Source organism: Gamsiella multidivaricata (assembly GCF_025024155.1).
Source record: "Gamsiella multidivaricata strain RSA 2152 chromosome Unknown BC939scaffold_12, whole genome shotgun sequence".
Classification (NCBI taxonomy): domain Eukaryota; kingdom Fungi; phylum Mortierellomycota; class Mortierellomycetes; order Mortierellales; family Mortierellaceae; genus Gamsiella; species Gamsiella multidivaricata.
This window is the reverse complement of record NW_026251720.1, coordinates 492,363-512,216: the sequence shown is the minus strand read 5'-3', so window position 1 is coordinate 512,216 and position 19,854 is coordinate 492,363. Positions and strand designations below refer to the sequence as shown.

At 48.3% G+C, this 19,854-nt stretch overlaps 2 protein-coding genes across 2 annotated transcripts; both read left to right on the top strand.

Moving 5' to 3' along the window:
• Positions 1-540: 540 nt before the first annotated feature.
• BC939DRAFT_40483 (uncharacterized protein) lies at positions 541-14,092 on the top strand. Its single transcript, XM_051552815.1, has 23 exons — positions 541-1,108; positions 1,433-1,615; positions 1,704-1,871; positions 1,967-2,139; positions 2,224-2,366; positions 2,463-2,695; positions 2,774-3,057; positions 3,154-3,381; positions 3,456-3,729; positions 3,819-3,916; positions 4,002-4,175; positions 4,258-4,428; positions 4,519-4,669; positions 4,768-4,875; positions 4,966-5,399; positions 5,478-5,667; positions 5,756-5,830; positions 5,896-6,022; positions 6,113-6,291; positions 6,366-6,526; positions 6,625-6,861; positions 6,938-8,408; positions 8,514-14,092. The coding sequence occupies exons 1-23, from the start codon at positions 916-918 to the stop codon at positions 14,021-14,023; spliced, it is 10,965 nt and encodes a 3,654-aa protein (XP_051415383.1). The 5' UTR covers positions 541-915; the 3' UTR covers positions 14,024-14,092.
• A 495-nt stretch (positions 14,093-14,587) lies between these two features.
• Positions 14,588-19,204, top strand: BC939DRAFT_442585 (Pep3/Vps18/deep orange family-domain-containing protein). The gene is made up of 11 exons (XM_051554411.1): positions 14,588-14,775; positions 14,873-15,059; positions 15,168-15,319; positions 15,436-15,811; positions 15,904-16,253; positions 16,350-16,517; positions 16,626-16,823; positions 16,924-17,097; positions 17,191-17,652; positions 17,743-17,871; positions 17,985-19,204. Exons 1-11 carry the CDS (start codon positions 14,650-14,652, stop codon positions 19,029-19,031), a joined length of 3,369 nt encoding a protein of 1,122 aa, XP_051415382.1. The 5' UTR covers positions 14,588-14,649; the 3' UTR covers positions 19,032-19,204.
• Positions 19,205-19,854: the final 650 nt, after the last annotated feature.

Here is a 19,854-nt window from a genome sequence, read left to right as displayed (position 1 = left end):
GTCGCTTGAAGTTGCATGAACTCACCACTGTAGCGCTCAAGAGTACTAGGCTGTATTGTCAATTGCTCTTGTAAAGCCTCCCTTTTTGAGTGCCGCCGTTCTTTCCAAGCAGAAGGCACATGCCTTGGAGCCATCCTTATTACAAACATTGCTACGAGGAATGAGTACTATAGCAGCAATTACAGTAAAAGTACTGGTGTATCAGTGCAGTTTGCCGGGAGTGTGCAGTCTAGATAGGCACCAGACACGATGGTTTGACCAATACTAGGCGGACACTTCTACGAGATTGCATGTGCAGTTTTGCATAGCTATCCCTGTGTGATGCTGTCTAGAGCGACCTTGAGTGGCAACCGACCTAGATGCGCATGTAGACATTCCACTTGGAGGTCGTAGTCAGCGAGACATCTTCAGCCACATCCTCTTCCCTCGCGTGGAAGTGTCTATTTATCGAGGCATGCGCTGTGTATTGATTTTCGTTTGGCTGGAGAGTGCACCCACAAAGCGTAGGCGACGCGTTCAAATGTTCTGTACCCCCTTGAGCTCCACGCTCAACTAATTTCCGTCTAAGTGTGAGCTGGCAACGCATTCATCGATCCACCATCATCCTCATTAGCATCACCTCAGCTACCATCGCTTACTCGCACACACAACCCTCCAACAGTGTGTAATCGTATTCTCGCATTCAACCCATCCCCTTCTACAGAGGGCATTCTCTGCTCTCTTTCCCCTCTCTTACCTTCCACGCTTGCTCTTTTATCCAGAACAGTCGAAGTCTGTATTTTTCCGTTAGCAGGACGACAAACCAACTTCAACCCGCAGTATCCTTCACAGACCACCGCGTCCTGCTATATGCTAGACCAACTATAACCGTTAGCTGTTCTTTAAGCATCCAAGACCTCACCTGTCTCACGCACCATGGCAGGAAGTGCTATCAACCTGGTGGACTATAACACGACCACGGCCTTCTGGACCTTTTTGATCTACTGCCTCGTTGTGATATTCGTCGCGGTTTTCTTCCTTTTCTATGCAAGTCGAGTCTTCGCCCAGCTTCTATCCAAGCTCATCAGATGGTTCACCTGGCGACATTTGCAGGCTTACATTGAATTTGGTACCGTGGAATCCCTTTACGTTCTATATTACATGCATTTTGTACAGTACACCAAGATATGACAAAAATATGGATGCGTCAGTTCTACAGAGATGGTGTAGTTGTTGATGTTTATGTTCATTGAATCCGTTTGGATAAAGATAATCATATATCAGCAGGGGCACAGTTGACCAGCACTGTTTTTGTTAAGGCCTAAAAGGCGGTGTAATATCCTTTGTTCAGTTTAGTGTTCTCTTACAAAGTGCTGAGAGGGGCACTATGGATGTGGGAACACGACTGACCATCAAAAAGGCTTCATACTAATATTGGTTCTTATCTTTGTAGAGTCTTTGCAGATTGCGCCTTTAGGCGGCAGAATTCTATTCAAAAACTTTCGCTATCATTCAAGAAACCAATCTATCACAGTCTTGCACGGATTCGTCTCCTTTCGATACTGGCTGTGGAATGTAAGGACCGAAGATGACCCCATACCCGAGGATTCTACCGGATCAAAGGAGGCTGGTGCTGGTATGGCGAAGCGACAATGCTGACAGCTCAAACTCATGATGTTAACACAAAAACGCAACAAGCTCACTCGTCTATATGATTTCGATAGGCACAACAGACGAGGACAACTGCAGGATCACTTGTCATCTTGTTGGCCTTGAATGGTTTATGTACAACCGGACGCCAGCATACGACGTGCTCGCCACAACTCTTGGCTTAAATCCGGATGGGATGCCGCTTGACACCACTCCGGACGCTGCGAACCCAAGTGTCTCTGGTAAGCTTGCAGGACAACATGTAGCGTCATTAAACATTTATCAAAAGCAGACTTGTCATTGACGGTTCTTTTCCCTTTTTTATCTGATATTCTAGTAAATATGGACACTGAAAAACAGGATGACGAGCCAGCAGACTCTTGGTTCCGACGTTGCTTGCCGGTCAAAATTGTCTGTGAAACTGGCGCCATCATTATGGGCAATGCTCATTTGCCATCGCTTCTTGTCGCTTCCTTTCCGTCCGCGCATGGAATGTACTCTGCTACAAAGGTACATGTTATACTGAGGATATCTAATATGAAATATAGCCCTGTCTCTGTCTGACATTCATTGACTTGTTCTCGCATGCTGCAGACGCGCTCGTCGCTGGATAAATACAAGACGGTTCTTCTGGTCACCTTTGAAACGCCGTCGATTGATTTTAAACCAAACGCGGATTATAATACTGGGATCGCTGGAAGACATATGGGAACCGATATTCCAGATATCACTCGTTTGTAAGCTCAAAAATCTAGGCACAGTAAACTATTCCTGTTGCGTGTTTGAATTGGCTCTAATACCAACTCTTCTTTCATGGATGACACTCAAAACAGACCTCCGAGCGGACCAAGCCGACTTCAACAAATTATTCGGCCACTGAAGGCTACGTGGACTTCGTATTTTGGAGTATCACGGGAAGTAGCAGAAGAGTGGCATGGTCTACCACGCTACAACCAGAATGTATCCTACGAAAATTTAAAGGAAAACAGCTTCAGCGAGTACGCAATGGTCCGCAATGTATTACAATGTAATGAGCTGGGATTGCGGTACTACACAGACATCGCGGGTAGGCTGAGCAACATTGTTGTCGATTCATGTATTGCAATAATTTGATCCGAGTGCTAATGGTCTGTATTTCTGTTAGGAACTGTGCCCGAGTCCTCTCAAAATAGCCCTCATGCTGAGTATGATCTTCCGCCAGAATGGGGGATGGAGCTAATCATAGACGAAGCAGTGATCTCGTACGGTCCTTGGGCAGATAGACAGCGCTCAGAGATTCAAAACTTTTATTTTCCAAATGCCTATCGAACTTTGAGCCCAATGGTGGAGGCCATGCCCGGCCAAGACCGTATTCATGCCGCCCTGCAGATCATGGTGACCTTCAGCTCTTCTGTTACCATCAAAATTCCAACGCAAGAGAAATCAAAAGCAAGTGTCTTTACGTGAATGTCGGTATTTTCTTTTCATCATCTTTATATAAATGTGTGCAGAGAATAACCCGCATATTTCTCAATTTAAAAACAGGACTGGAAGTACACCGACCCTGAGTTCCAAGCTGTGCAAGGAGGAAAGTCAATGCGACCGTACGGTTGGCTTGAGTTGAAGGCTGCGCATGGCTCTATGATCTCCGTCGACATCCCCATGGTTTATGGTGCTGATGGCTACAAGAATGTCGTTCTTGTCGATCTACAGAATCTTGTCGTGACATCTAGTGTCAACTACGCTCCTGTCATTAATCTCAAGGAACTGAAGGCAAGTCCAAGTTGAACACAAGATCTACGCATGTCAGTCCGCATCTAATAATGGCATTATCGGATCATTGATAGATGGTATGCCAGCTTCAGAACCCGTTGGTCTGGAATGCTCAGAGAGATTGGGACTTTGAAATCACGCTCGATACGCCAAAGATCTTTATTCTTCGCGACCATATTACGCTCATTCAGGATCTCTCCAAAGACTGGACATCAGGACCACCCATCGACATGGCTCATTTTGTGCCGTTCAAGTATGAATTCGATATCAAGTTACCAAATTTCCAGCTATATACTTACGTGAACGAGCATAACATCATCAATGAGCCGACTGAGATTGACGAAAATGGTACGACTTCTGGCGATAAAGCCGAGAATTTTTAAGTTTTCTATAGTGCCGCTCGGTAAGATTCAACGCTTCCTCTCTACTATCGATAGCGTTCATCATCGCGGCCGGACAGGCCCTTGACTGCAAGGTCGTCCTACCCTTTGTGCAATACAGCCCCGAAATTACTACCATCACATTTGATGTGGAGGTAATTAAGCCTATTGAGAGTATTGTTTTGCAGTCCACCAAACGCGGCGTTGGATTCTCCGCCCTAACACGTTTCCTTTTCTCAGATTCGCAATGGTGGTCTCGAGATCCAGTTGCCGCTCGCCCACACGCTTGGAGAGTTCTCGACAGCCGACTCAAAGAAGTTTGCAACTATACCGTCTGTTGCTATCAAAGGAACATACGAGTACTACGATTTCGTGGACCCCAGCCATCTCGAATCATTGAATCTCGATGTTAAGGTACCTACTTTGTTTAAGCGCCAGTTTCACCACGCAATACGGAAATTTATGTACTTATCTGGTGACTCAATCTCGATATTAGGGCCACGGAGTGACGATCAAGATGTTTGGAAACGTTGTTCGCTACATCCTCATCTTGATGGATAACTACGCGGGATTGTATCTTAACTTTGTTACAATGGAAGAGTACCGGAAGAAGCGAATTGATGCTGTAGGAACGGAAAAGGCGGAGCAAAAGCAAGCCGATGCCAAAGTATGCAACGATACCGGGCATCAGTCGCAAGTAAAACATGGTTAAAGGCGTAGTTGAATAACACCTGTGTTTCACATTCATTATCCTTAGCCACCCAGCGATGCCTTTGAGGTCTACGTTCATTTTCTTATCACAGACACCACACTCATGCTGCCAGAAAACCTTTACAGCAGCGAAAACTTTTCACAGATTACTTGCGCCGAATTGCAGCTCGATCTTAGGAACCTGGATGTCTATATGGGTAATACTTGTGTTTCTGTACTCATTCGTTTCAAGCTGAGAAAAAAAGCTGAGCAAACGAATTGACTTTGCCACTGCCACTTTTCGGACAAACAATAGATATGCATGTGAACGTGAGTCCATTGACATGGAGTAGAGATATCAGGGACGCTGGAAGCCCCGAAGTAAAGCCGTCCGCTGGCGATCATAACTACCTTTTCGTTGATGGTAAGTTCTCACAAGAGGCCTCTATTGCAGTATTTTCCAGAGGAAATAGTGCTGAACGGGTATTGTCTTCTGTAAAACTGTGCTATGTAGGGATTTCAATCTATGCACATCGACTCTTTGGACCGCTGCCCAAAACGACGACGTACGTTGCGAATTGGACCCTAGATATAGGGTCAATATACGGCCAGATTAAGCCTTCATTCCTTCTGGGCGTATCCTCCTTTGCCAAGTCATTTGTATACAATCTAAAGGATGGAGATAATGCCTTTCCACCCGAATACGCGACTGTCATACCGCCTGATATTACGTTCGTCGACCTTAGTGTCAAGGAAGTTGATATTTCTATCTGGGGCGAAGATGTTGTCAGTCAGATCTTGTTGAAGGACGGCATCATCGTGCAATTCGACGACGTTATCAATGAGCGATATATGGGGCGAGTGGTGGTGAAAATGCAGTCTTTGCTCGTTCGCTCAATGGCGTTGACTGACGCTAGCAAAGATGACCATAAGGGAGAACCAGACCCGGTAGGTCCAATGGCGACATCCATGTCAAACTCTACGAAACCCAAATACTTGTTGACTAACGGCGCAAACTTTTCACAGTCGCACCAAGATCATGCACCCTGGGTGGAGATCGCTAGTTTGAATTGTGCGTTCGATGTCACGGTGTATCAAGGAGCCGGTGACTGGAGAGAAAGACGCGAGAAGCAGCAAGCTTTCGTTCGGGAGCAGGACAGGGAAACGCTGCGGTGCCCTTACATATACAGCAGGAAAGGACAAGAGTCAAGAAAAGGTATTGCGGATTGAAATACAAAACTCCTGTACAGTTGCTTGACATTTCTGTTCGTGTTCAAAAATTAATGTTATTTTTCGCGTGGTAGTATTACCGCATCCCAACCTGAAGGGAAACCATTTCGGAACCATTTATGTGCCGCCCCTTACATCCGACCCAGCAGGTATGTTTGAAGTTTTAAATGTCGCTAGACAAGTGAAACGAACAGTTCAGCTAATATCCTCCTAGCCATGAAAGGTGATACGATAGGCAGCAGTGACTCGATTGTAGAAGTGCCAAGCGAGGATGGATCTATGTTTGAGTACGCTTCAAATGCGAGCTCAGCATCTTCAGGTCCGAGGTTATCGGTGCGCAGGTATAGTTGAAAAAAGCTGTTGATTTGAAAATGGCGGCTGGCAGCTAGGTTGTGTATACGACACTAACAAATTAATCAAATGCGATATAGGTCCACTTCTTCGTTTTCTATTGGTGCGTCTGCAGAGAGCGACTCCGGAAGCGAAAGTGAGTCTCACGGCTCTAACGATCGTGACTGGCCCGATATCGACTCTGACGACCTCGAACTTCGGTACTCCAGCGAGGAGGGAGACTCAGAGAGTGAATATGACTACACAGAGATCCTGCAAGGTTAGTGAATTGCCCCTGGACAGCGCAATTATTGACATTGGAGTCACCGTTCTCACTCAATCTATGAAATATAGTAGGCCCAGAGGCAGATGAGATTAAAAACTCATCCACAGTCCCCGCGAGATCAATTCCATACAGCAGCTATCTCAAGAGGTATACTGTGTCAAGCACCCGAGCAGCTTACCACCGACAACCGTATCTGCCCCCGCCCAGAGTCAGGTTCACTCAATCACAGGTACCGCGTCTTGCGTTGTTCTTTGCTCTCGATCATCGCGTGATAACGTATATGAAAGACTAACCGCATTGTCTTCTCCACAATATTCATGTGCATAGTCAGGGGAGATCTTGGAAGACGTGCCAAGACATCATCCGCGTGCCAACTTTGATGAGGCGTTTGGTATCAAAGGAGATTACCACGGCTCGATTTCATCCGCTCAGCCGAAAGGAAACGAAAAGTCCGATGAAAAACGGACAACAATTATTGTTGAGGCGACTCAGGACGTTAAAATCCTGCTGACCCCCATCCTGCTCAAGATTATCCAGGAGTTTCTCGAAGCAATCAATGCGGAGGTATGATGCCTTTGATGGGCGGGACTACATCGCATACGCGCAACAATCTCTGACGATTTCGCTGTTCTTCTTTCAGGAATGGGATTTAGAGACCATGCTGGACGTCACTCAGATGGAGTATGTCGAACTCCTGACGCGCATGCAGCCCAGCAAAATGCACTCTCAGCAGTTTATGGTCAACGTACCCCGTGTTCACCTCCGCTTTATTCAGGACGTGATGATGCCCGACGCGCTCAATGGGGCTGACGATATCAACATGATCAAGACGCGATATGAGCTGTCTGGTGCCAATCTATGCGCGATTGACATTGTTCTGGATGACGCTGCTATCATTGCCGCAGTGAAGTACGAGGACGAGGAGTTCGAGAAGTTCGAGCCAGGGAAGATCCATATCGCGTCCTTTAAGGTGGTCGAGTCAAGAGCGAATGTGGACTTTTCAAGGTTCAAGCTAAATGCCCGCTTTGTCTCCGCCTCGACAGCCAGGATTTTTGGTATCCCGGACGCACGACATCAGTTCTCTCATCTTGGTATCAATCATCTTAGCTACCTGAAGGAGCCCGTCATTGCCGACATTTCGTTCGAGCGGTTTCAGCTACGACTGATTCGGACCGCTAATCCCAACTACTTTTCAGCGAACCTGGAGAAGTTATCGGTGCTTTTTATCAACCAGTCTGCTGAAATCGTCGCCGGGTCGATTTGCTCTTGGTTGACTTTTGTAAAGGATCTTAAGACTATTCTTAACCGATTTCAGCTTCGTCGATCCAAGCAGCTGCAGACTCTGTTTTCAGAAATCGCTCGCTTCTCGGCTCAAAAGGCGATCAATACCGACCCTGTATTCTTGACCAGACCATCGACAACGCTACGCCTGGGAACGATGATCTACCGAAATGATGATGGCTGGAAACTGCTTGCGCATATTCGGCATTGCATGCGCCTGATGCCACCGACTCTCTCGAATACATTGCAGGAGGCATTGAAGAAGCCCGAATTAGAGTCGTTTAGCACGGATACGATGTACGACATTGTGATCGCTGTGTTTTCTAAATGGCGTAGCTGGGAAATGGACGACCTCCGACATTGTCGACTGTTTTCGGATGTCTTCGAGAGAAAGCGTGTGTTGGATGCGGACAGCGCGGCAACAATGAAAGAGTCCTGGATGTACGAGCTACTGCGATATTCCGCTAATTCGATACAGTTGAGTCTAGGTGAGCTAGAGGCGGCTATCTACGACGAACAACAGGAGAACCGGACAAGAATCACTGGCCTTGAGCTCATATTCGAGTCACGATACAAGGCCGATGTGCTTGCTCAGGCAGGGCTATTCCCAGGAGTCCCCATTTCGGATGAGACAAATCGGCTTAATACAGGCTTCCTCGATATTGCGGTCAAGACGGGCTTTAAGAGTGCGGAAGTCGATCTAAACCCTGTTATCATCGCATTCACAAGGCATATTTTAAGGATCGAGCGCATTTTCACGCCCCAGGTTAACAAGATTCTCGAATCCGCGATTGACAAGCGTCCCCTAGATGTGCGCAGGTCTTTTGAGAGTAAGTTGTCATGGCATACCATCATCGATGGGGCCTCAATGTGCAAGAGTACAATTGTCGCTGAAAAATACTAAATAACATGCGCACTGTCTGTATCTGAACTAGATCCTTCATCCCCTCGCCAGTCCATCCACTTGCCTCGCGAGACAACGGCAGTCTCCAATGCAGACGATGGGCCAACCATTCTGCAGGTTATCAACAGATTTGACGTCGTGTTCAACGGCATGGCAGTCGTTGAGACTATTCGGATCACATTAACGGCGCACAATCTATCGGCCCAAATCATTTTCTCGCAGATTCAACTCTCTGCACTTAACTTCGCAAAACAGCGTACATTCCCGAACCAGGATATTGAAGGCATTTCTGTGGCAAAAAGCTCTGGGTCCAATCCAGATGGATCTCCGATAGTGAGATCGGGATACAACAAACTGATCGCTTCCATCGCCACCAACATCAGCAGCATTAACTCCTCGCTCAAGGAACGAGTGTACTCCAAGGACCATGCGGGCCCAATGCCGACCAAGGAGCTCCTGCAGTTCGGGATCGTCGGAATAAACTCAGAGGCTACTCTCAGTCAGTTCACGCCCGCGAAACGGCCCAAGCAAACCAAGGCCAGCGTTCCTCGCGAGGTTATCAACCTTCTGGTAACATTCAAACAAGTGAACATTGCCCTACCACGCAGCATCCTGAAGCTGTATTTATTCGCGAAGGATTGGCGAGAGGAGAACATGCAGAGCTTCGATTTCTTGTTCCAGGGAGTCATGAACGAGCTGGAGGCTGATCGAAAGCGGCAGCCCAAGACGGTGACGCCCTCTACGCTACGGGAGTTGAAGGTCCAGATTGTTCTCAAGACCCTTACGCTCGAATCTCACATGCTGCCGTCACTCCTCTTCCAGTACGAAGCCGGCGACTTGATGGTGATGTTTCACGACGTTCCCCCAGGGCTCCAGTACTCCGTGCCTCGGCTCACATACACTGCGCAACTGCTCCGACAGTCCGTGGACTTTATTGCGAACCAGCCAAAGACGAGGGGAGGTGACCGTCTGAGGCTTCAGGAGGACAAGCATGCCGCTAGCTTCTCGCTGCCTGTTATCCGCGCCTCCGGCAGCGTAATGAACGTTGTCGACTCCGCTACTCCTGTTCGTACAAGGCGTGCGTCGATTTCTGCGCTTGCTCGCGGAGCACGCCACCCCAAGAAACTGGAATCTTCAATGTCCTTCGACTTTGTGGAAATGACCTTGAATGTCAACATGCTGGACCATATCTTGACGGCACAATCACTCCTGGGTGCAGAGGCAAATGAACTCATCGACATCCTGTCGAAGGGATCGAAAACAGGCCCTGGGCCAACTTCACCGGCGATAACCCCCACTCCGAGTGATTCCACTCTTCTGTATTCTGTTAATGTGTCACTGGTAGGACTCAGTATCGCTGCTGTCAGTCCTTCTGCTGTTCTTTATTTCGAATCAGATCTACTCAAAGGTTTCATCACCAACAACCCCAATCCTGCCCCTGCGTCGGTTATATCTCCCACCTCGGAAATCGTCAAAAATAAGCTGGCCTGGCAGCTGTACGCTCAGAGCATCACGTTGTCCTTGAACCACCATGTTGGGAACATCCGGATGGGATCGCGAGCGGAGGATATCCGCGCCCGGAAGCTCCGACTGGCGTATATCACCATCCGACTCAACGTACAGAACTTCAGACCCAAAGTATCAAATCAGGACCATGTGGTGCAGACATCTGTCAACTCGTTTTACGTGAGTTTTCTGAAGGTTCATGCCCTAATGCAGCCTCAATCCGTGAGCAGAATCATTGGGCTCTACTCTTACTACACTCACGAATTGGAACGACGGAAGGAACTGAAGGCATCGGACATGGCAAAGTTGGCTGACAATACCAAGCGGATCATCAAAACGCTTGAAGTTGAGGTTCCCACCTACAAGGATAACACGCGCTCCATACTCGAGGCCACTGAGATCACTCTGAGCATTGACGACGTGGCGGTTGCGATTCCACTGGACCGGCGCGAGGACATTATGGACAGCAGCGAGAGACTAGTCGAAGCTTTCATGGTCTCTGCCACCTCTATTACGATCCTGACGAAAAGCGGTGAAACGTCAGAGGGAGAGCTGAATCAACTGTGTGCCCAGTTCGTGCCAAGGTTCGACCAGAGTAAGGACGAGCACTTTCGGTCACGAAGTCATCCCAAGATGAACCGTCTGCTCTTCCCCGGTATAGCTTGTCAAGTCGAAGCGACCAAGGACTCTCCAGGGCATCAGAAGGTTTCATCCAAGGCTACCGTCTCTGGATTTGAACTCGATATCGATCCTAACATTGTTCGGTACATCAACACACTCAGCGATGTCTACGACAACAGCAAGGGGCTTGTCACATCGTTGGCAGTCGAGCAGGCCGCCTCTGCAGTGCCGACTACCAAATCCGAAGGAGCCTTGTCGACGAACACGCCGAATATTGTCAAGGGTGAAGTGCCCACACCGCAGACCTCAAGCAACGTTATCTGGAAGATCGAGAATACATTCCAATGCAAGACTAGTGTCTGCCGCTTCTATCCCAAAAGCTACGTTTCCAAGCTCCCCAAGGCATCCAAGTTTATGGACTCGGAACCCAACGTTGCTCATGTGGGAGCAGAGGTATCGGGAGTGGATCGGTTTATTATTCCTGGTCTTTCCCTCTGGACAAGTCTTCGTATTCCTTTGGGGGATAACCTTTTGGAACTCGAGGCAGCAGGCCCCCCTAGAGTACACGCCGAGGTGAACATTCACTCTTGCGAGAACACCTTTTACCCATCGCTGGTACCTTTCTTTCAGGACGTCGTGTCTGGCCTTAAGGTTGGGATTCGACAGCAGCGACAATACTCAAAGCCGGAGATGGTCGTACCCATTGTATCATCGACGGCGCATGTTTCCGGCAATTCAGGAGATGAGCTCGCCTTGGTTGCACCCTCGTCTTCAGGACAGGATAGCAACGCTCTCCAGCAGATGATGGGCAAGCGACAGGAGCTGGTCGTTACTTGCTACCTCTTTATTGAGAAAACTAGGATCGAGTTCAACTGCCAGCCCATGGCCAAGGTCATGTCAGTTTTGACTCTTGAGCAAGGCAATATCTTGATGAGCTATAACTCTGACAGAGCAGGAAACTCTTCGACTACAATCGCAGGTACATTCGAGGGCGCGTCTTCCGATACACACCACATCTTTTCACAGGACAAGGGGTTCCGCCTTATAACCAAAGGAATGATCTTCAATGCCGTCGCAGAGACTAAGAGGCAGGCCGTCGTTAACAAGAAGGCTTTATCTGTAACGGTCGACTTCAGACAGATAGCCGTGGACTTTGATTTGCGACAAGCGGAGATCCTTGTGCTGATGAAGATGATCTGGATGGATCAGGCGAACTATCTTATTCGTGATGGACTAACTGCGAGTCGATCTACCAGCGGTTCTCAAGGATTTGAAGCGTCTTCCCTGTCTCAACCTTCCCCAGGAGGATTTGCCGGCCCTTCTACGAGCACTGGAGCTGCTGAACCTGCAACAGGAGCGGTATTGGTATCCGAAAAGCGCGAGTCGAGCTTTCTTGGATATAACGTCTTTGTTGTGGCGCGCTTGCAACAGATGAAGATCACGGGCGATCTTGGGTCGCAGATCGGCAAGATGGACTTTAAACTGGACGAGGTTCGACTTCGTACGAAGCTTCGCCCTTTCCACCCGAGATCGGCATCTATCTCTATAGGTCCGCTTGATCTCCAATTCTTGCCCATGGATCGTGGCTGGCTGGAAGGATACGTGATCATGGAGGGCATCACCCTGGAGACTCTTTCAAAGGTGAACCGACACCCGACCTTCCCGTGCTCTATCGTGGAGATTGTTCTGCAGACGAAACGGATGACATCCATTCTGTCCTATGACTACAAGAAGTTCTTCATCCTAGCAGTTGAACCAGCTCGGTTGGTCTTGCAGGATGACTGGAAGAGCCCCAATATGGAGCGGGATGTATCGCAGGTGATAATAGCGCACCTTGACGGCCTTCGGTTACTAGCAGGAGCGAAAACTGTTCCCGTGTTCAAGAACCTGGTGTCTCGCCTGACGAGCACCATGGAACAAAAGGTTTCAGCTGCCGAGCAGGAGCTCAAGAAGCCACTGCCTTCAGCATCTACGCTCCAGCCAAGTGCTTCCGCTGATATACATCCATCAATATCTGAGCCGAATCTGGCCGATTTACAGGGCCATGTCCACCCAGCCTGGAATACCGTTGGCCGAGTGCAGATATCCATCGGCGATCTCAACCTGTCCTTCTTCCCGTACTTTTTGTCCGACAAAGAGTGCACCCATGCCAGCATCCAAGGTGTAAAGACAAGACTTGAAAGAGACTTGAGTTACCCCGAGAACGACAAGCCGGTGATTCATCGCAGAACCACTATAGAGCTGGGGCTTTTGAGCCTTCAAAAGTATATACTTCAGGTTATTGATCAGAGTGCGACGAACTCGTTTACGTTGGAGCAATGGTTCGATCGTATCCGCAATCCGAGCTCCACCACGATTGCCAAGGTACCCAGGACCACACAGATCATGGAGTCCTGGCAGGCTCTGGATAGTCATGTAATCGAACACATTTGCAAGACGGACTTTGGAGGACTCATCGATATCACGACTGACTACCGATTGTTTCGAGGCGTCGAGAAGAATTTCCAGAGGTTCTTGGAGGAGCTGAGCATTAGAAATTTCATCGATATGAAGAACCTGGCCGATGATGCTGTCGTACCAACTGTCGGCGCGACTACAGGCGATACTCCGGTCGGAGCAGCGAACGTGATGGCAGGAGTAGACGTGGTAACAGAACAGCTGAGAGGGACTCAACCCCTATCGAGAGTGAACAGTCATGACCCTACACTGGCCATCGCTAACGGTTTAGGGCAAGCCTCGGTATCCAATTCGCTCGACGTTATCATTCCTGGTGCATCTTCTGGTATTAGCAAGAGTGAAGCAACCTCAGCCGTGAGCGGAACGACGACAGTACTAGAAGGTGCAGTGTATGGAGAGCCTCTCTTGACCCTCTCACCCTCTTCGCCCATACTGAACGAAGTCCCAGTAACCACAGTGTCCTCAAAGTCATCTACACCTTCCGCCCAGACCAATATCAAGATCGATGGCGGAGCGGGTGGGCCTGCAGTTATACAGCCCAGTGTCAGTAGTGCTGGATCTGGATCTGGATCTGGAGGAGGATTAGAGACAGGAAACGGAGACGACGCTGCAGGAACAAGCGCAGATAGAGACTTCACTGGTGCATCCCAAGCAACAACCTTAAATCAGTCGGGTCAGCCAGCAGAGGCCAGTAAAGGAGCTCAATTGACGTTCCAGGCGCGCGAGCAGATTGTATTCAAGCCTGCGCTGGACGTCTTGCCAAATACACCTTTGCCTCTCGGGCACTTGGGATTCAAGAAGGAAGATATCCCACCGATCATTCACGTGGCGACAATGGCGCTCGAAACCGGCCTACTGACTGTAGCAGAGATCCATGCAAAGAAAGTTGAGATGTCCGGTTTGCGGGATCTCTGGGAGGGTAAAATAATCATGGACGACGAGGAAATCGAGAAGTAGCCAGAAGATACGATCGCGTACAGTTATATTTCTCTACAAGTTGATAAAGCATTCTTCGTTCAAAAGTTATCTCCGTTTTTCCGACCACAAATATGCTTATATTTCTACTGTTTCCTCACATAGCGCTGCACTTGAGGAACAGATAAATCCCCACGCCAAACAGGGTGTTGTGGGATAGGTCAATGGCGTTGAAGGATATAAAAATGCTTTCGAGCATGCTCCTGCCCCATCGGAGGGATTTGACGCCAGGTCTTCCCAGGCGTGCAGGCGTGCCACAGGCCAAGCCTCGGCTTGGACTGTCAGCCGGCCGATAGTTACCAAATGATAGCCAAAAAAGGCCCCCGCTAAACTAATGCAAAATGAGGAACCAAAACCTATGAAAAGAAGATACGTTTTTTTTTTATTGACGCCAGATCCCCCCAGGCGTGCAGGCGTTCAGACGTGCGGAAAAGAAGACACGTTTGCGGGGAACGCGTTTCGTGCTTTCTTGGCAACGTGACGTGCGAGTGACCATGCTAATCTCGTCCTAGACCCACTTTCCGTTGTATTCTTCCTCTCTTTTGTCCTTTTCGAGAATTCACAAAAACATTCCAACAACCACACTGAGGGAACGCGAGTGATTCGTCATGAACTTGGACGAGATCATTGAGCAGCATCTCGACAGCAACCAGGCCTCGGGACACCTCGGCTCGTCGAATGGCGGCATCATCACCCAGGCTTCTCAAGGATGGGAGCCCAACAACCTCGTCCTGGTACTACTTGTCGCGCTTTGAGTGCACAACATATATCCGCCTCTCTCCCTCTCAAAGCGCATCCTTGACCTGACCCTGCTGCTTGTGATTAACATAGCTCGAGAGCGGCTACGTGAGCACTGGACTTATCGAAGATGAGTCCCGCATCTTCATGCTCGACCCGGTCGACTGCCAGATTCCGAGTCGACTCTCAGCCCTGGCTGTCTCCAACAACATTCTTTTTATGGCCATGGAAAGCATGCATCTGCTGCGTATCGACCTTGACAAGGCATATGAAGTAGAGGGTACAGGAATTCATACTTTTTTTCGAGCACCGTTTGCTAGTCTTGACAGACTGTCCATGAAAGCTCCATGCATGATGCTGACATTGCTTTAAACGTTATAACGTATAGATATCGAGATTCCGCGGAAACCAACAGAGGGCAGGATTTACAAGATGTTCTTCGACCCGACAGGGCGGCATTTGATCATCACGACAGAGACGGGCGATAACTATTACCTCTTTGCAAAGTGGAAGAAGGCAAAGCTCCTGTCGAAAATCAAGGTACGATGTTCTCAACCTACTATATCACACAGTATCTTGGTCTTGCTTGAATGCCTCTCATGATGTGCTTATTTGAAATAAGGAAATCCTCCATCTTCCTGTTTGTAAAACTGTAGGGCATTGTGATTGAATCCATTGCATGGAACCGCTCATCGGACCGACCTACCGAGTCTTCAACAAAGGAGTTTTTGATTGGAACCAGGAACGGACTTATCTTTGAAGCAGAACTGGAGCCAACAGCCGAGTTGTTCAAAAAAGAGGAACGATACTTTAAGCAAGTGTATTCTATTGGATCCAACATGCCTATCAGTGGCCTTCGGATGGAGCAGTTTCCAGCTAGTCTGCGGAAATATGTCGTGGTAGCAGTAACGCCCACACGCATCTACCAGTTCATTGGCTCTGTCACACCAAGCAGCTCTGGCGGAATAATTGGAGGCTCAGAGGACAAGGCCCTGTTTGAGAACCTTTTTTCCAAATACGAGGTCAATCCAGGTATGGCGTCAGGACCGTATTTTCTGAGGAAACGGGGGTGACTCTTGGCTTTACAAAAACGCAAAGATTGATGTTTTTATCATCTTCATTAGGATTCTCGGAGTTGCCGGGTGACCTGCCATACAGTGAGCTACACTTTTTCAGTCCGTTCCAGGACCTTCAGTATCAGGGCGTGGCCAAGACATTTGCATGGCTGACAGGACCAGGAGTATATCATGGAAATCTCGTATTTGGATCACAAAATGCTGGGGAATCTGTGATCGACACACCCCAGCTGCTTCCGTATCCCGCCACGCGGCTCGAACCCGACGCCTCTGCCGCAGTAGAGGTCCCGATTGCCATTGCCTTGACAGAGTTTCATTTCATTTTGCTCTACAAGGAGCGTGTGAGAGCTGTCAACCAACTCAACGATCAGCTCGTCTTTGACGAACTGATTCCCTTAGTACGTGAAGCGCTTCGAGACTATGGGGCGGCATTTTTATGGATTCTCGAGCCTTAAACTGACACTATGTGCGTTCGACTGTCTATTTCAATATAGAGAGCAAAAGAGGAAGTGCTAGGAATGTCAGTGGATACGAGCAAAAACACATTCTGGATCTATACCGGCCTGTCGCTCTTTGAACTGCTTATCACCAAGGAGGATCGGGATGTATGGACCCTTTATCTCGAGAAGAAGCAGTATGACCTTGCTCTTCAATATACCAAGGTACGAGGAAAATGCCAATTGTCATGTATATCCTCGGCAGATTGCTCATGGGTTATTGGAAGTAGACTAACATTTCCATTGCCATACCACCGGTCATCGTACAAATAGAACCCCATTCAAAGAGACCGCGTGTTTACACTGCAAGCAGATAACTATTTTTCCGGAAGCCGCTACATGCTTTCTGCCAAGTACTATGCCCAGTCAACAGTTCCTTTTGAGGAAGTGGCGCTCAAGTTTGTGGAGCGTGACGAAAGAGATGCCCTCCGAAGCTATCTCCTCGCCAAAATCGATAAGCTGCGAAAACAGGTGAGTTGTAGAGGTGCCAGTGTTTGACTGTGTTTGAAGAGCCTTACTTCAAATAGTTTTATCGAGTTGACAGTGGTTCTCGTGCGAATGTTTATGATAGGATATCACTCAAAAAACGATCGTTTGCACATGGCTTGTCGAGATATACCTCAGCAAAATGAATCAGCTGGAGGACCAGGCCGCATCGTCAGCAGCAGAATCCAATGTCCAGAACCTGCAAGCGGAGCAAAGTGTGTTGGAAGATGAATTCAAGGGATTCTTAGAAACCAACAAGGTACAGTGGGTTATGCTTATTACTCACTATCTGCGCATATGAGCTGTGAGGCGTAACTAAGATGTTTGAATTTAACATCCTTCCTTTGATTAGATGTACCTCGATAAAAAGACGACCTACAAGTTACTGGCTTCTCATGGTCGGACTGAACAGTTGCTTTTCTACGCCATTTTGATTGGGGACTATGAACGCGTGATATCCCATTGGATCCAGCAAAAGAACTACAGGAATGCGCTTGAGGTCTTGAGCAAGCAGGAATCGCTCGACACCTATTACCGCTTCTCGCCTGTGCTCATGGAAAACGCACCATACGAGACTGTGAGCGCCTGGATGCGACAGCCCAACCTTAATCCCAGAAACCTCATCCCTGCGCTTTTGAAGTACGACCACAAGTCACTGGAGGCGGGAGCGCAGAATCAGGCGATCCGTTACTTGTCCTATGTGGTTACCAATCTGGAGAACACCGACCCTGCGATCCACAACTTTTTGCTTACCCTCTACGCTATACAGCCCACACGCGATGAATCCTCGCTTTTGTCGTTTTTGGCCACTGAGGTAGGTGTTGGTATGATTTCAAGCGATCGAAGATATTGGCAACTTATTCCTGAGGTAGCTAAAGCTGTATTCTGAACCATTGCCATATAGGGTCGAGCTATGCATTACAACCTCGATTATGCATTAAGAATCTGTACCCAGAACAACAGGATCCAAAGCTGTGTCAATATTTTCAGCAGCATGGGTCTCTATGGTGAAGCCGTCGATCTGGCCTTGAGGGTGTGTTCTCCTGCGTGGATATAGAAATGCATATGCTGTTGAGCGTTTCATATTGTGGGACGTCCATTTGCTAAAAATCAACCTGGCTATCCTTTTTGTTACGTTCACTGTAGCACAATGATCTCGAGCTGGCGCAGATCAATGCAGACAAGCCGGAGGATGATGAGATGCTGCGCAAGTCACTCTGGCTCAAGATTGCTCGCCATGTTGTCAAGGAAAGGAAAGATATCAAGGCAGCAATGGAATTCCTGTCGAATTCCGATCTCTTGAAAATCGAGGACATCCTACCGTTTTTCCCAGACTTTGTGCTCATTGACGATTTCAAGGAAGAGATTTGCAAGGCGCTTGAGGAATACAACCTTCATATTGACGAGCTTAAAACGGAGATGGACGAGGCGACCAAGAGTGCAGAGAATATCCGCATTGATGTCCGCGAACTCCGATCACGTTTCGCGGTTGTGGCCTCGACAGAGCGGTGCACTGCCTGCGATTACCCGCTGTTGACACGACAGTTCTATATCTTTCCGTGTCAGCACACATTCCATGCAGATTGTCTAATCAAGAAACTGACACCGTTCTTGTCTACGAGGCAGCTGAAGCATTTGGACGAGTTGCAGGAGCAAATCCAGAGTGAGATGCAGAACCAGCAAAAGATGATGCTGATGAATACCGGTCATACACTTCAGCCACTTTCTGTTAGCAATTCGAACTTGAAAGGCGTTGATGCACAGGGCAGCTCACATGCTGGACTCAGTCATTTACCCAACCAGTTGATCGGACATACAGGAGCGGCAGTGATGGCCATTGGCGGAGCCATTGGTGCGGGTGGCAAGATGATGGTGAATGGAGGTGTGGCAATCGTTGGCACAGCGGCAGGGACGGCAGCAGGGGTGTTCAAGGATGTGATCTTTGCAGATGGCAAGGATGGGGCGGGACTGGGCCTGGGTCTTGGTGGAGGAGCAGGTGGAGCAGGCCAAGGAACAGGAGGCGGAGATGATATGGCAGTTGTTGTACCAAGACTGGAACTGCTGCGGGATGAGCTGGACGACTTGGTGGCATCGGAGTGCCTACTCTGCGGTGAGCTGATGATCAAGACGATTGACCAGCCATTTTTGTCGAACGACGAGCATGAGCTTGAGCTGTCGTGGGGCGTGCAGTAAGACGAGACAAGTAGTGTCTTTGATACTCCTATTAAAAAAACAACATGTATTTTGACACAAACAAGAACAGCTTTTTTTCCTCTTTTCTTTTCTGTCTTTTGTTGTCGAGGATCTTGCGTATGGTTCTAGATTCGTAAATGAACTGTTCTGGGTCCATCTACAGGGTTTAGTCGTGGGACGTAGTTGCATATTGTAATCAATCAAGTAGGCCACGTTTTTTTTTATTTGCTTTTTTCATAGACCGCTGTGGAAAATTGGGACCGAGTCCGTTAAATCGGGTTCGGCGACCCCCCGCCTGTTCAGTTTTGACCAAAAAAAAAAAAAAAAAAAAAAGAGGAAATAAGCTTATGGTCCCCCTGAGGATTTATGTATGTCATAGGGATTAGAAAAAGCATAGCGAATGAGAAGCTAGAACCGAGTACGGGATGGCGGTGAGGGGTGTGCATGTGTATGTGTATGTAGAGGATATTTAAGGGTCCCGAACATCGGATGAGATGTGTGACAATATCGATGGATATGGATATGGATATGGTAGGATGTGATTTGATAGACTATGGAGGGAAGGAAGGGTGAGGATGCAGGTGCGATATGTCGTTTATCTGTCTTGCCAGAAGATCGTGTGCTCGCGTGTTCATCCGATATCCGATGGCGGAGAGAAGGTTACACGAAGCAGAGGAGGGGGATGGAGAGATAAGTGGTGTGCACACAACTAACTGCACGTTCACTTCAGATCGATGGTGACAATCACATTCTAAAAGCAAAAGGACGATCTCATGTGGGGTTGTTGTTTGTTGTTTGTTGTTGTTTTTTCACTTGCTATCCC

Bases quoted from the DNA above. Each gene is read 5' to 3' on its own strand.
- BC939DRAFT_40483 (XM_051552815.1), top strand. From the start codon at position 916: ATGGCAGGAAGTGCTATCAACCTGGTGGACTATAACACGACCACGGCC. The intron at 1,872-1,966 runs GTAAGCTTGCAG...CTGATATTCTAG, and splicing joins TGCGAACCCAAGTGTCTCTG to TAAATATGGACACTGAAAAA. The intron at 3,382-3,455 runs GCAAGTCCAAGT...GATCATTGATAG, and splicing joins TTAATCTCAAGGAACTGAAG to ATGGTATGCCAGCTTCAGAA.
- BC939DRAFT_442585 (XM_051554411.1), top strand. From the start codon at position 14,650: ATGAACTTGGACGAGATCATTGAGCAGCATCTCGACAGCAACCAGGCC. The intron at 16,518-16,625 runs GTACGAGGAAAA...TCGTACAAATAG, and splicing joins TTGCTCTTCAATATACCAAG to AACCCCATTCAAAGAGACCG. The intron at 17,653-17,742 runs GTAGGTGTTGGT...ATTGCCATATAG, and splicing joins TGTCGTTTTTGGCCACTGAG to GGTCGAGCTATGCATTACAA.